Below are 15,357 nucleotides of genomic sequence, written 5' to 3' on the forward strand. Positions count from 1 at the left end.
CTGCACCTCAGTCACCTGCTCCTGAATCTTAGAAGCAGAGGTAGAGGGGGTGAATATATTTTAAGAGCGCTCTTAACGAGGGTGGGGGTGTGGAATAATACTCTTAGATGAAGATTATACAAATAAAAATGCCTTTAATTGATGTACTCGGAGAATTCTTGGAAGATCTAAATTCGGTCCTCAGTTGAGAGTGGGACATTGCTAACACAGTATGTTAATGACCTGTATCTTTTTTAAGCTGAATAGCAAACGGCTTCAGTTATCCTTTTTGTTACCCAAAACTCTATCCCCCATCCATTACCCTAAAATTTTAGTCTCTGGGAAAGCACTCCATGTAGAAGAGAACAAAAATCCTTCCACAGCTGCTTGCTCTTCTCCGCATCATCCCCTTCCCTATGCCCACAAACCCCTTTTCCCTTTTTCTCAAATACACACGTGCCCGCGGAAACGGGTGCAGGGTGAGAAGCGGGAGGATTCTGCACAGTTGGAGAAAATTGAATTCAGAGCGAGCGGATGCCCCGAAAGCGGGCTCTGTCCCTTTAAATGGGTTGTAGCAGTGGGGGAGGGGAACTGGCCGGAGCTGGCATTGTCCAGTTTGAACTAAGCACCGGAAGTGAAGGGGCAGGGCCAGGCCGTGCACTGAGTCCCGGGCCATTGTCCATCTCAGACGAGGGCACTAGCCAACCCCCTGGCCAACCTTCTTTATCTCCTAGAACGGGAGGCCATCTCGTCAAATGAAGAGATCCCCTACTCCAGGTCCCCTATCAACCCCTCTGCGGGGAGGGAGCGCACTTTAGGATGGGACTCTGAAATGAGGAGGGTCTGGGAACTTGAGTGTCCGGAGTATTGAAGGAAATGCATCCACCCACCTACCCACCTAGTCCCTTTCCCAGCGACGGATAGGGACCGGACGAGGATCGGGGAAGGACGAGGGCAGCTGGCAAAGAACGGAACACACTTCAAGCTTCTTGGGAACCTTCTGCTCTCTCAGGGAGCTCCACGTGGGATCAATTTTAGACACAGATTTGAAAGGAAAAAAGGAAAGATTCTTTACACAGAATCAATTAGGAGTGCTTTGAGAGATCCACAAAAACTTGGTGGGAAACTCGGAGGCAGAGACGTTCAGTTAGTCGTCAGAGACGTTCAGTTAGTCAGAGACAGAATTTGAGAGGCAGTGCCTTGCTTGGTCAAGGCTGGAGATCAGCCCTGCCGGGTCTCCAAGCCTCCTCCCCTCTTCTCCATCCCAGGCTTCCTAGTGTCCTGAACTCCAGGTCTATCTAAGCACACTGGGGTAGGGGGTGAGAGCGGGTCAGCGCCAAGCAGCCGGGTCAGCTCGGAGGCCCGAAGGGAAGGGAGGGGGAGGGGCGCTTAAGGGCTGGGGGAGGGGGAGGGGTCATCCATTTCTTCCCTGACAGGTGGTTTGTGTCTCTGATTGGCCAGCGCTGCTAGGCTCACACCTCCCTCCCCCAACTCTCTGGAATGTATAATTATCTGCACGGGGGGTGGGGGTGGTGTGTGAGTGTGAGTGTGTGTGTGTGAGCAGTCACATGGTTTTATAACTAACCCCCCATAAACACCCCCACCTGTATGCTGCTTTGGGGACCCCCATTAAGTCCATAAAGTGCAGGATCCCAAATTCCGGGAGACTCAAGACTTCTAGGGCTGACGGCCCTCTTCTTTAGATGCATGTGTGTGGGGAAGGGGTGTCAAACCTCAAGGTTCTGAGAAGGGACACCCCAGAGGTGTCAGGGGCTACAGCAGTGGGGGAGGGCCGGGGCTGGAGCCGGAGGAAAAGGGAGGGGAAAGAAAAGGGAGGGGAGGGGAGGGGGCTGCCCGCGGGGGGTTGGGTCATTGTCTTTTAGAATTTGGGAGCCTTTGAAAAGCCGTGGGCCCTCCCACCGCTATTGTGCTGGGGAAGATGTAGCAGCCTCTGCTCCGAGCCACCCCTTTGCCTCCGGACTTCTCTGGGGCCAGCAGCCGCCCGACCAGGGGCCCGGGGCCGCAGGCTCAGCCGACTACCATGGGCTCTGTGTCAAACCAGCAGTTTGCAGGTTCGAGCTCGGGACTTATTGGGGACACACCGGGCTGGAGGGGCTCCCAGGAGCCACATAAAAGGGAGGTGGGGAAGTGCCCCCCGGGTGGCCGAAGGACCCCAAGTCTGTGCGGCCTCCTGCTTCCAGGGGGCCACCTCTGGAACAGGAACCCTGGTGTCCCAGCAGCGTGCACGCCGAGGCCACGGGGGTGAAGGGAGAGAAGAGGAGGGGCCTGTCCCGCTGTCTGTCCCTGGGCACCTTGTTGTGGGAAGAGGAGCAAAACTTTTGGGGCACCACTGGTCTCAGTGTAAGCTTGGGGAGCACGGGAGGAGGCCGAGACAGGTCTTTTCTCGCGAGCTGCTTGGTAGCTGTAGCTTCCTGGGTGACCACCGCGGGCTGGACACCGGGCCTCCCTACCGGCTCTCTCAGAGGGCCTTCCAGTTCCGTGGCCCCCGGCTGAGCGCCCTCCCAACCTCCAGGTGGCTGCGCCAAGGCGCCGGAGGAGGCGCCGGAGGACGCCGCCCGGGCGGCAGAGGAGCCGCAGCTGTTGCACGGTGCCGGCATCTGTAAATGGTTCAACGTGCGCATGGGGTTCGGCTTCCTGTCCATGACTGCCCGCGCCGGGGTCGCGCTCGATCCCCCAGTGGATGTCTTTGTGCACCAGGTGAGACCGATTCTGGTAACTTTGCCGGGGGACGGGGATGTTGGTTCTCATATCCAAGGGTGAGCGGATGAACTCGGCTGTTGGATTGAGGGAGACCAAGGGCCCTCATTGTGCGTCCCTATCTTTGCCATGGCACCCCATTTCTGAGTCCCTGTTAGCTCCATAGGGACGAGAGTTGGGGGCAGAGCCGATAATCAGCACTCCCCTACCCCCTTCCGGGAACCCCTTTGGCTTACCACGTGTCTCTTACCTCTTTCCCCTGGGGCAGGGGGCAGGGAGGTGACCCCGTGTGGCAGAAACTAAGGTTGTATTGTGCTTGCCAGTGGGGGAGGGCGAGTAGGCCGGCCGGGGAAGCACATGCCCGGTCCGAGCAGGGCTTATAGAACGCCGGGTCCTTTACTAACATGTGAGTGCAGTTCCCTGCTTGGAAGAGGAAGAGGGAACGCTGCGACATCCCAACAGGGGTAAAGATGGGAAGTCAGCTGGGTCTTCTTACTCAAGTGGTCACCCAAAACTCGGGCCTTGGAGCTTTGGGTGGATTTGGCAGATCCTTGAAGGATGTATTTGGGGGCTTGAAATCTCCTGGAGAGGACTTAACTCAGGCACACAGTTCACCTACTGGGTTTTTGCTGTCCAATTCCTGCCAGGAAGGAAAACCTAAGGAGCCCAGGCTTGAGATTCCTGGGCCAAGTTGGGAGGGAGTTAGGTGGCAAACCCAAGTTCTCAGTGAAAGCAAGGCAGCACAGTGGGGGTGAAATTCAGTGTCGCTGGGCAGGGGGTGGAGGGAGATTAGCCTCTGGACCTATTCTCTTGGCATTTATGGCCCCAGACAGCCATTGATTGCTGTCCTAACATTCTGGCCTGGAACAAGGAGCCACAGACTTCAGGCTTTCCTCCTCCCTGGCCTTCTCTTCCTCTCACCGCTTCCTTGAACATCTTACAAGTGTTGCTGTGGACACCAGCCACCCCCAACTATATAAAGGAAGTTGCTGCCTGTGTCTCTTCCGCCTTCGGAGGTTTGGGGCTGTACCTAGGGAAGAAGAAATAGCTAATCCTTGGCACAGGAGGTTGACACCCACGCCGGGCAAGGAGGGGTTACTTGAAGGAGGTTGGCTTTAGGATCTGTGGGGGAGGGGAAAGGAGGATGTGGGGATTAGGGTTGGAGCCAGAGAGATGGTATTCTGGAGGGGGATGGGTGAAGAAGGGAGAGATGCTGGGTGGACTAGTTGGAGGCTGCAGGGAAGTCTCTCCGCGTGGCCCTCTGAGGACACAGAGTGGGGGAAATGAGGGAGAGAGGATGCAGGGAGATGGGAACCTGCCAGTTAAAAGATGGGGGCTGTGGTTGTTACTGGGCTGCTTGAATATATTTGCTATGAGGGTCTGCAGCAGGATGCCTCTGTACCTCCTTGCTTCACCCTGTCCTTCCCCCAACACGTACACACTTTACCCCCCAAAGGACAACTAATTCTGCTGGTGGCTTGGCCTTCCTCCCTGTCTCATTTGCATATGTGAATGATAACCCGCAGGAAGTAAGTGTGGGAGAAAGAAGGGAATTGGCCTCTTTAGATCTATTAAATCACTTTATTACAGGAACCAGCTTTGAATGGCCCTCCTCAGCAGGGTGGCCAGCTCCCCCACTCTCCCATTTATCTGATCACAAAGAGATTAAAATCTCTCCCAGTCTGGAGATGGACTGGACAGTTTGCCCAACTTTGGGAGGCTTGGAATAAAAAAGACCCAGCTTTTTCTTGCCTCCCTTCCAAAGACTGCTTGCTACACTGAGGGTAGAGGGGAGCATAGCTCTTCATATGGGGTTCCTTGGTGATACCGAAATCCCTTAGGTTTTCCTGAGCAAATGGCTCTGTCCCTCAGCCCACTTAATATTAGGATCGAAAACAACTGGAAAATACTGGATGGCATACAAGAAAGAAGGGATCCTCGGGTTTGGGGAGTGGAGCCTGTCCAGGGGCATTCCACAGTTGAATAAGTTATCAGGAGGGAGTTGAGCTGGAATAAGGAATCGGAATTGCCTCCTTAACACCCCCCCACTGCCAACAGTCACCAAGGACTGGCTGGTGGAAATTCCCCAAGCCTTACCTGGTGGCTGTGTCTATATGGTAACTCGCCACCAGGGCTTGGGTTGGTCCTCAGTCCCACCACAGTGGCAAAGTTAGACTGATGTTTACATTCCTTGCACTTGAAAAATTTGAAATAACTCTCTCGGGATCTAATGTAGAGGAATTAAGTAGATGCAGGTGATCCCTAAAAATTGTTCTAGGGAAAGAAATCCCTGAAGTGGAAGGAAGGGGAAGGCAGTCTCTTTAACAAGAAAACCTCTTTGGCTGCCGGTAGTGGACACCCTGGAGTTGGGGTGTACTGGTGGTAAGGATAATTGTCCCAAGATAACATCTGCCCAGGGGAAAGGATTGGAAGCCCCTTTCTAAGAAAAGAGAAAGTGGAGGAAGCAATTGAACATTTTATTTTCCCTTCCAAGGTTGGGCCTGTTTGGTTCCCAGAATACTGTTCACTAACGTTCTTATGTTCCCTCTCAATGCACTTCCCCCCACCCCACCCCTATGCCAGGAATGGGTCAGTGGGAAAGAAAACCCTCCCTTAGCCTTAAAAAAGAAAAAAACAAAGCAGAGAGATTTTTCTAACAACTGTTCTACCCAGTCACACATCTTGATATCTAGAACTCTGCCTGCCCCTGGGGTTTGAGGAATTTAAGAATCATAATGCATATGGCCAGTACTTAAATCACTGTTTCTCAACCTCTGCACTACTGACATACTTTGAGAAGGAAAATCCCTTGTTCTGTGCCATCCCTCAGTCGTGATGACCAAAAATGTCTCCAGACATTCTCCAAATGTCTGCTGGAAGGCAAAATCACTCCTATTTGAGAAACAGTTACAGAGGGAAAGCTGGATCAAGTAAGAGCTAAACTTGTATTTTTTCTGAGATCACCAGCATTTCCATGACCATTTTAAGAATTTGGTCTCAATTCCTGTTATCTGTGGCTCAACTCTCAAACCCCCACGATTTGTAGAGATGTGAGAGTGGGAACAAAGCTCCCTGCTTTTTCTCCCACAGGTCCTCAAAACTCCAGTAAGTTTAAAATGGCTTTCTGGCTAAAATGCTGTATTAGGAGTCCTGGAGGCAAAAGAAGAGCCCAACTTTGACCAAGGGATCAAGTCTGGATTAGAAACAAATTTTAATACTGAGAAACTGTTGAAACTGCTGCTGAAGCCATGTGGCTTACTTTTTCTGGAAAGGATGAGGGTGGGTGGCCAGAGCAACCTGAGGCAGCATCTAGTTGAGGACGCCTGGGTTTGGCGGGTAGGCAGGGTGGGGAGAAGAATGTAAAGGGATCTTTCCCACCTTGCTTATAACCTTACTGTTGCCTCAAATTACTCACTTCATACCTAGTTAGTGATGTACCTGTCTTATCTCCTCCCCCAAACTAAGCTCTTTGGAGAGAGAGACTAGCTATCTGCTTAGTTTTCTAGTATGCACTTGGTGGGCTGAAGGAATGAATACTAAATAAGGGGTTCCTGAAGAATCAGTAGTACACTAACAATTTGGGGGTCCTTGTCAGTGGAGATCTCCAGAGAGAAAGGCTGGAGATGGGAATGTTAGACTGATAGCTGTTCTCTTTCTGGACTAGCATCTAGAATAGGATCGCACTTAGTAGATGGACTATGAAAGTTTGTGGAGTGAATTTCAGTGGGTCACAGTGTTGAGCCTTAAAGAAGATCCTCTTGTTTTTGCCCAGGGACTGGAAGCCATGGGTTTGTTGGTAACTTCAGTTATTTCATTTCCGCCTTAATTGAAAAAAATTAAATTTCTCAAAAAGAAAATCACTTTATGAAGTTGGTAGAGAAGTACACAAGTGAGTTTGAGCACTATGCGATCTCCTTGGGTCCTCTTTCTGAAGAGACATGCTTTCTAGACAGTGTCCCAAGTAAAGTCTATGCCATCCTAAATAAAGCTTCCAGTATGCAAAATTTATTTATACCTTATAGTTGGTGACTATACTGCATGCCCTGTAAGTGGTTTTCAGTGGCTTTCCCAGGGCAAGATTGTTTCTTGAACATTCCTAGTCAAACTAATCACACTCCCCACCCTCCTGGAATTCCATGTTTTTTGGGGAAAACTGCCCTGGGCAAAACCTTCACCCCTCCCTTCTTCCTGCAGGCATAAATAACAATTACTATCTGTGTTAAGGCTGTCTAGGAGGTTGGAAGATGAGGGGGAGGAGGAGAAAACTTTCAAGAATAGAACATAATTAGTCCAGAATAATTTTAAATTATCTCCACTTGCAGTTACTTAATTCAGACAGGACACGTAAGTCCAAGGAGAGCAAATAAATGGCTTTTGTAAGCAGTAAAGCATAAGAACAACTGGGTTTCTGGAGTAAAACTTCCAAGATTCCTTTCTTCTCCAGAAACTTTCTTCTGCACTCCTTGAGCGGGTGGGGATCTGGTGAGAACTAAGCGCCCCATCCTTACAGGGATCCGTCCTGGAGTGCAGTCCCTTTAAAACTCCTTCCTGAGGACAGAGATTCCTGCCCCAAGGAGCCAGGGAGGTAAATCTAGGTTATCTCTTCCTACTCACAGTTCAGAACCAGGCTGCTCCTTCTCCAGCCTTCTGGATGCCTCTGTGCGGACGGGCTGATGTGCAGCACCATCTGGTGGAGAACTGCAGGCAGGAGCTGGTGGTTTCTCGCTGTGGCCCAGCAGAGGTGATTTAGGCGGTTGTCTGCCTGCAGTCTTCGGTTCTGGACAGACCTCTTTCTCCCACCCTCCGTGACACACACACACCACCAAAGAAACTGCTTCTGGGAGAACTAGTTGGTTTCCTAGCCCCTACCAAACCCTATCTATCTTCAGGAACTAAGCTAAGGTCTGACGGGGGACTCCACCGGACTGAGGATCACTGAGCTTGCTGAGCATTTGGGCAGAGCGCTTAAACCCCTCTGCCTCCATGGCTGTCGCTGTAACCTGGGGGTCATAATAAGGCCTACCTGACAGACTTGGTGTTAGGGTCGAATATTAAGCCTGATCCCCTTCTATTACAGATAATTATAAAGAACCAGAATGGGTCCAGCTTTCACAGCGCAAGAAAAAGGGAGCAGAAGACCTAAGTCCTTCACTGCCATCCAAAAAAAATTCCTCCTATAACTGTTCTGTCTTGTTAAATGTCATCTTCCCCTAAGCAGTGGGCGCCCCTCTGTAGGTTGCCCACCCTCCTACCTTGAACAAAGTAGGAAAGGAAGATGGGAGGTCTGCCTACTCCACTCACGTGTAAGATAATTTATCTGAATAAATAACCCTAATTGAGGTTCCTCTGTAAAGAGTTTGACTGAAGGCTCTTCAAGGGAGGGGGTCATGTGCCCTTCTGTTCCTAGAATGGTGGGGTGGCAGGTCAGGGAGAAGGAAAGATGGCTGCTGGCACTGACTTTGGCACACTGGCAAGCCTGACTGGGGAAGAAAGGTGTCTCTGTATCCCATTTCTCTCACAGTGACCATAACCTTAACGTGGGGAGAAAGGAAGGAACTGGTGAATGTGGTGAATGTGGGGCTGGGGGGGCCTACAGGGGGATCTGCAGCTTCTGGAACTCCAGGAATCTGACCACCAGAACCGACCAGTGTCAACTCTTTGTTTGCTGGGGTTGGGCTCTATTGGGGGAGCTCAATCCTTGCCCCTCCCCCTCGGGCCTTTTTTTTTTTGGAGGGGATGGGGAGAGGGGCGGGCCCTGCTTTGTGTGTGGTTGGGGGTGGGGTGGGGGTGGTAGCAAGAATTTCAGGCTGTTTTCTGATGGAGGCCCTGAGAGGCCAGCTCAGTGGGGCTGCATGGTGATTACCTATCTGATAAGAGAGGAATTCAAACTATGTGGTTTAGAAAGGGGTGGGGTGGGGTCAGGGAGCCACCCCTGGAGACCACCAGTCCGAAATCTTGATGGGTTATGGTAAGGAGACTGTAGGAGTAGTTTTTTTTTTTTTTTCTTTGAAAGTCTTAAACAGACTTCAAATCCTCCAGTGATGGAGTGGGTGACCTGAAAGGACTAGTCCATTTCTTCCTCTCCTCTGACACTATCATGTTGCTCTCACAGTAAGCCTATGAGGTGCAGATGGAGTTACCCTGAGCAAACAGGAGCTCAGGGAAGGGGTATTTTCCTGAGTTTCCACAACTAGTTGGTGATGAAAACCAGAGCAAAAGTTGAGTCTCTTGACACTTGGTTCTCAGTGTTAACTGCCTGGATCCAGTCTGGAGAAGTTGGTGATAATTGCCACTCACTGAGGATTTATGTGCGGTAGGCTGTGTTAACTACTTTTTCATGCATAAAACCTCACAGCACCACCATAAAAATAGTATTTACTCCACTTTGTGGGTTGGCACAGAAAGGAGGGAATCGGGCACTCCGACTCCAAATTCTTGTCTTTAATCACTTATCTGCTGAATCACAGCTGGAACTTGGAAGTGTCTCAGTTTAAGAGCCCACTAGGCAAATGGGAGAAGCTGAGATTGCCTGGGTCAAGAATGCTCTAGTCTTGCACCTCCTGACTCACTGGCTTGTCCCAGTTCAATAAGAAACAAGTCCAGTCTAACTTCACGTTCAGGGTAGTTACCCTGCAATGACACCTTGTTGACCTTTGGCCTTTCTGCAGTGCTTTGATGGCTCTACCCCTTCCCTCAATCAGCATTAGATTTGGGGTGCAAGGGTCGTCGTGTCCCTGGCTATTCCTATGGGAATAAAAAAAATGAAAGAATCCCTAACCTTCGGAATGTTTCTATGATGTAAGTGGTGGACAAAGGCTACGGATAATACATGAAGTATTCAGAGCACATGTTTCTGATGTTTCCATGCCCACATAATCTTCATTAGAGCCTCAGGTGGGTAGCTTATCATTACCCTGTTCTCTAAGGGATCTGAGGTGCAGATGTGAGTGAGGTCACACAGCCAGAAATGGGTAGAACCAATATTTCCTGAACCAGACACACCGCACCTGAGCCTGTGCTCTTAACCAGGACCTCAGTGGAAATTTTGTCTTAAGGAATACATCTAAATAAAAACAAAACCATAAATGATTGAGGAATTGGTGATCCCATTTGGCTGAAGAGCATGTTTCACCTAAGTCCCAGTTTGAAATAAATAACACCTACACACATCACCAACATAAAATATTAACTACTTTTTCATGTTCCTTCGAGCTAGGACTTAGGTATACAGTGATCCCTTTTGCTTCTCTGAACCTCGTGTTCTATAATGAGTACACCTTGTTGACAATTGATGAGTTCTTTCAATTGTTTACCACAATGGAGGAAGCTGTAATTAAGTCTGTTCTGACAAGGATCTGGAAGAGGCTGTCACCTCCATTAATGTGTTGGTGTTGATGCTGTAAGTGGCAAGGTGGAATGGGCTGTGAGCTTCAAAGCTTCTGATCCTGGGTTCTTCTGACCCTGGTTTTGCCACTCAACTGGCTGTGTGAATAACTCCCCAACCCCAATCTTTGTTTTTTAAAGGATTCTGCCAGACTTTTTGCAGGTGTCAGTATTTTGAAATTTTGGTGCAAACATGCAGTGTTTCAATGGGATTGTTCCAACCCATTCTAAATCTTTTTTTTCCCCCTTCGACAATTTTACCTGGTAATCTTTCCAAGTCAAATAATTAAAATTACGTCCTTGTTCATTAATTCATCCAAAAATGTGCTAGGCATTATTTAGGTGTCAAAATCCAGCCGTGACTTAAAGAAGGACTTTATGTTCATTTTAATGGCTGCATGGTGTTTTTTTACTAATGAGACCTTGAACATACACGGAATGCTAAATCCTGCAAATTACCTATTTATATTCTTTTGTGGTTCTTTTTTCTTTGAGTAGCTTTTTGTAGTTCTATCAGTCTATTTGTCTTTTACAGTTTTTTTTTAAACATTTAGAAATTTAATTCCTCTGGAATGTATTTTGCATACACATTAAGGATAGAACTTGCTTCATTTCTAGATGGATAGCTAATTTTCTCAACAGTTTTATTGGATTGTTTTTGTCACCTATTTGATTTCTCTGTATATACTTGGAACTCCTAATGGCCTTTGCCTTATAATTTGCCTTATAAATGCATCTGCTTAGGTCATAGTATCTTTTACCTTCAATTTAAAGGAATATTATTTTGATAAAACTTCAAATTTGAAAAAAGGTTGCAAGAATAGTACTAAAAGCTCCTATAACCTTTACCTACATTAATTAATTTGTCATTTCATCCCATGTGCTTGATCATTCTTTTCACTATATAGGCTTTTTCTTCTTAACCATAAATTGCTTTCACCTCTAAATATGTTAGTGTGTAGTTTCTAAACTACGGTCAATAACTTTCCATGATGTACAGTGATCGAGGTCAGGGAATTTAACATTCATGTATATCTACATTCCATGTGCAAATTTTAAGAGCACCTAGTATTTTTCCTGTTCCAGGATCTAATCCAGAATCAGACACTGCACTTAATTGTTGCATTTCTTTACTTAGTCAGGCTTTGTCTTTTATGACCTTTTCATTTTTGAAGCATACAGGCTGATTTTATATTTTAAGATTTTATATTTGTTGATTTCTTAAACGTGCTGTTTGAGTTTTCCTTCTGTTCTATTTTACTTAGAACTTCAAATGAGAATAGCTGTAAAAAATGTTATGGCATCTGTTTATGTAATGATTATTATATAATATATAATCTTAATGTAATGTAGATTCCTTGTTCTTGATTGTGGTGGCTCCTTAAGGCAGTTTCTTTACTGATAAATTGAAGTGTTAATTACACTTGTTCTTCCTACCTTACAAGAATATGTACATGCAGTTTTTCAGTGATAATAGAGATGGACATTAAAATCTACCATGTTTCCCTTCTCCAGAGTAAGCTGCACATGGAGGGCTTCCGGAGCCTGAAGGAGGGTGAGGCAGTGGAGTTCACTTTTAAGAAGTCGGCTAAGGGCCTGGAATCTATCCGAGTCACTGGCCCTGGTGGGGTGTTTTGTATTGGGAGTGAGAGGCGACCCAAAGGGAAGAACATGCAGAAGCGCAGATCAAAGGGAGACAGGTATGGATGGGAAGGCCATTTGCATGGTTGGTAGGGATGTGCTGAGAGTGGGGAGAGCTCTCCCAGTCTTGTGCTTTTCATGGACTAGGTTGCCAAAGATAAAGCCTGTGTTCAGTCCCTGGCAATATTAGGGATGGCTGGGATACCTGGCATTGATGTGGGGATGTGGGAGACACACACAGAGAGGGCGCTTGATGTCTAGCTCTTCTACTTGACAAGGAATTAACTCTGAGCTCTAGCTTCAACTGCTAAGTAGGGTAGTGATACTAACCTCTCACAAGATAATTTTCGAACAAGGGGAAACTGGATGGGAAAGTAGGGGCAAGATCTATACCTGGTACTTCTTCACCAGGTCTCCAGATGGCTGGTTGCTTTCATCTTGGCTTTGCTTGAACAGATTATGTAGTATGACTCTTTATTTCTTCAGTATTTTCAATGAATGACAGGCATAGTTTTAAAGGGTATGGTAGTTTTACCTATCCCCCTAATTGCAGTTCCCAGGTGGGTCTGTGATTTTTGTTTGGTAGTTGACATGAATCTGAAGATGTTATCTAGATAATTACAGATTTAGGAAGAACTTAGAGATACCTAGTCATATTCCTCCTTTTATAAGTGGGGAAATTGGTCTCCAGAAAAAGAAGTGAGTATAGTAACTAGACCAGAGCTTAGTTGTCCTCACTCAGAGAAAGGTTTCTGATCTCTTCTCATTCCTATCTCAAATTTACCATCCTGTTTTGTACTAGGTGCTATAACTGTGGAGGTCTAGACCATCATGCCAAGGAATGCAAGCTGCCACCCCAGCCTAAGAAGTGCCACTTCTGCCAGAGCATCAGCCATATGGTGGCCTCGTGTCCACTGAAGGCCCAGCAGGCCCCCAGCTCACAGGGAAAGCCAGCCTACTTGCGAGAGGAAGAAGAAGAGATCCATAGCCCTTCCCTGCTCCCAGAGGCCCAGAATTGAGCCACGGTGCATGGGAGCTATCCTTTTGCAAGCAGGAAGTTTCGAGGAGCAAGCATCAATCCGGCAGAGTGGAGAAAGTGGGGACAGGGTGGGCAGGGGGAGCTGGCACTGCCATGTATCTCAGGCCAGAGTCCACAGCATCACCCCCTCTTCCCTCTTGATGGGGGGAAGGGGTGAGGCAAAGGAACTCCATGCTCCATCCAAATGCACATGAGGGCTTTGGGGGAAATCCCTCCTTGCATTCTTTATCTGAGTCTCTATTCCCAGAATATCCAGCTTTTGAAAATGACCTGGATAGGGAACTTGTTTGCCTTTGAAGGAGAGTGTAATAATATTTCCCATGCCAGAGTGAAAAGATTAAGCATGAGACCAGATGGATGGACCTAACCCACAAGTGACTACCTTCTGTGGGAGGGAGTATCAGGGGTAAGGCAGAGTTTTTCCACATCTTGTCCCCTCACAACCCACTCTTGGGATAGGGTGTTGAGAACTGTCCCAAGCAGTGGGTTGTGAAGACAGGCAAAGGGGTGGTTGGGCGAACAGCTGCAGACTGGCTGCTCTTAAACTCACTCCCACTCTGTTCGGGACCAATACAAGTTTATTTATTTGCTCCCTTGGATAACTGCACCTTGGGTCTCACTTTCTCCAGGATGCCAGCTGCACTAGCTGTGTGCGAATGACGTATCTTGTGCATTTTAGCTTTTTTTTTCGTAATATAAATATTCTGGTTTTATATTTTTGTGTATTTTAATTGAAGGCCCTCATTCCTGCACTGTGTTCTCAGGTACATGAGCAATCTCAGGGATAAGTCAGCAGCAGCTCCTGTCTGCACAGCAGGAATACTTTTTGTTTTTATCACTAGGGAGAACAACTATTTGGAGTGTATGTATAGCTTCTTGAACTACCTCATTTTTGCCAATTAGAGCTGGCTTTTCTGCCATACTGTCCTCTTGAAACCCCTCCACCTTCAAGGCTTCATGGGAGAGTAGGTGTAACTGGGTTGCCGCATGACTTAATCTCCTGGAAGATTGGGAATTGGTCTAAGCAGGAAAAGGTGGTGGAGAATGTTAAGAGAGGCTGGGTGTGGTGAAAGGCACAGAGGGGAAGCCAAGATTTGGGGAGGGTTGTCAAATGCCTAATGAAGGAGTCCTGTTCTAGACCTCTACCAGGGCAGAGGACTCTACATAACATCCATCCTTCACTGGATTGGGGTAGGCCTACCATGCACACACAACAGGGTGTGTGTGTGTATGTAGGTAAGGATAGGTTTTAAGTATGATACCTCTGTACCCATCTTGAGCTGCCCAGGGATGGATATATGAAGCAAGGACCAAATTCCTTAACCTTTAAAAATGTGGGCTTTTCCTCTTTGGCTTCCAGAGGGACCCATAAGGTACGGCTTGTGTGTGGTGCCCAGAGCCAGTGTCCTGCCCTGCTGCAGCAGTGATTGGTGTTATTAACTAAAGGAATAATGGGGGTTTTGTTTATATGCTGTGAGATCACCACAAACCTACCTCACTGTGTTGAAACGGGGCAAATGCAATAGAACACACTGGGTGATGTGTGTCTGATTCTGGGTTCTTGTATCCTCCAGTTGCTGCCCCCCTCTAGTTATTTTATTTGTCTGGGCTTTGTAGGACTTCACGAATAGCCAATTTGGGGATTACTAGGTGGCCTAGTTTGTGTAAATACAATGTGTCGGTCTTCATGTTCTTTGGGGTTTTGTTTACAAACTTCTTTTTGTACTGAGAAAAATAGCCAAAGCATCTTTGACAAAAGGTTCTGTGCCAGGCAAAATGATCTGAAACATAAGCTTGGGAACCCTTCTTGAAGTGTGGGTGTCTTGAAACATCCTTTTTTCCCCTTCCCCTATTTCTTATTTCAGACCAGATCAGCTTCTGTCCTAAAAGTTTGACTCCTACCCTATCTCCTCTTCTATTCTCATTCCCCCGCAAAAAGCCTACACACTCATACATATGCATTTAATTTGTGGAGTGTCTCCACAGGTTTTAAATGGCTTGTGCAAAAATCAAGAAGCTAAGGACTCTACATCCCTTGTTCTCAGTCTCCTGAGTCAAGAACATTCCTTGATGTGATTCATGCCAAACACTAAAATTGCTGTGTTTGGATGATCAGACCTACTTTAATCTCTTAATTCTAGGGTAGAAAGAAGCATCGAGGGAAACTTCCATCTAGAAAGTGGGGTTGGGATACCAACATAGAGAAGGTGAATGTATATCCAAGTCACTCAGGAACTTTTATGCAGGTGCAAGAAACTTATGTCAAAGTGGCCACAAGATTGTTTAATAGGAGACAGACGAATGTAACTCCATGTTTACTGCTAAAAACCAAAGCTTTGTGTGAAATCTTGAATTTATGGGGGAGGGAGTGAGGGAGGGTAGGAAAGTGTCCCTGTCTGTCTTCCTGAACCCTTCCCCTCAATTCTGAACTGCAGGAGTCTCAGCTCCCTGGGCTAAACATTGGGGAGTGTTTATTTGATGGTTGATTTTGCTGTGCCGGGTACCTCTTTAGCATTTGCTATCATTTTTGTAACACACATGCTGACCTTTTTCCCTTTTCCTCTCTACCCTGGGAAAATAAAACGAATAAAGACTTA

At 47.4% G+C, this 15,357-nt stretch overlaps 1 protein-coding gene across 1 annotated transcript; it reads left to right on the forward strand.

Moving 5' to 3' along the window:
- Positions 1-1,895: 1,895 nt before the first annotated feature.
- On the forward strand, positions 1,896-12,809 carry LIN28A (lin-28 homolog A). The gene is made up of 4 exons (XM_017663497.3): positions 1,896-2,051; positions 2,513-2,697; positions 11,596-11,780; positions 12,524-12,809. Exons 1-4 carry the CDS (start codon positions 2,021-2,023, stop codon positions 12,738-12,740), a joined length of 618 nt encoding a protein of 205 aa, XP_017518986.1. The 5' UTR covers positions 1,896-2,020; the 3' UTR covers positions 12,741-12,809.
- Positions 12,810-15,357: the final 2,548 nt, after the last annotated feature.

The sequence above is a fragment of the Manis javanica genome, chromosome 4 (genome assembly GCF_040802235.1).
Source record: "Manis javanica isolate MJ-LG chromosome 4, MJ_LKY, whole genome shotgun sequence".
NCBI lineage: Eukaryota > Metazoa > Chordata > Mammalia > Pholidota > Manidae > Manis > Manis javanica.

Bases quoted from the DNA above. Each gene is read 5' to 3' on its own strand.
- LIN28A (XM_017663497.3), top strand. From the start codon at position 2,021: ATGGGCTCTGTGTCAAACCAGCAGTTTGCAG. The intron at 2,052-2,512 runs GTTCGAGCTCGG...CCCAACCTCCAG, and splicing joins GTCAAACCAGCAGTTTGCAG to GTGGCTGCGCCAAGGCGCCG. The intron at 11,781-12,523 runs GTATGGATGGGA...GTTTTGTACTAG, and splicing joins CGCAGATCAAAGGGAGACAG to GTGCTATAACTGTGGAGGTC.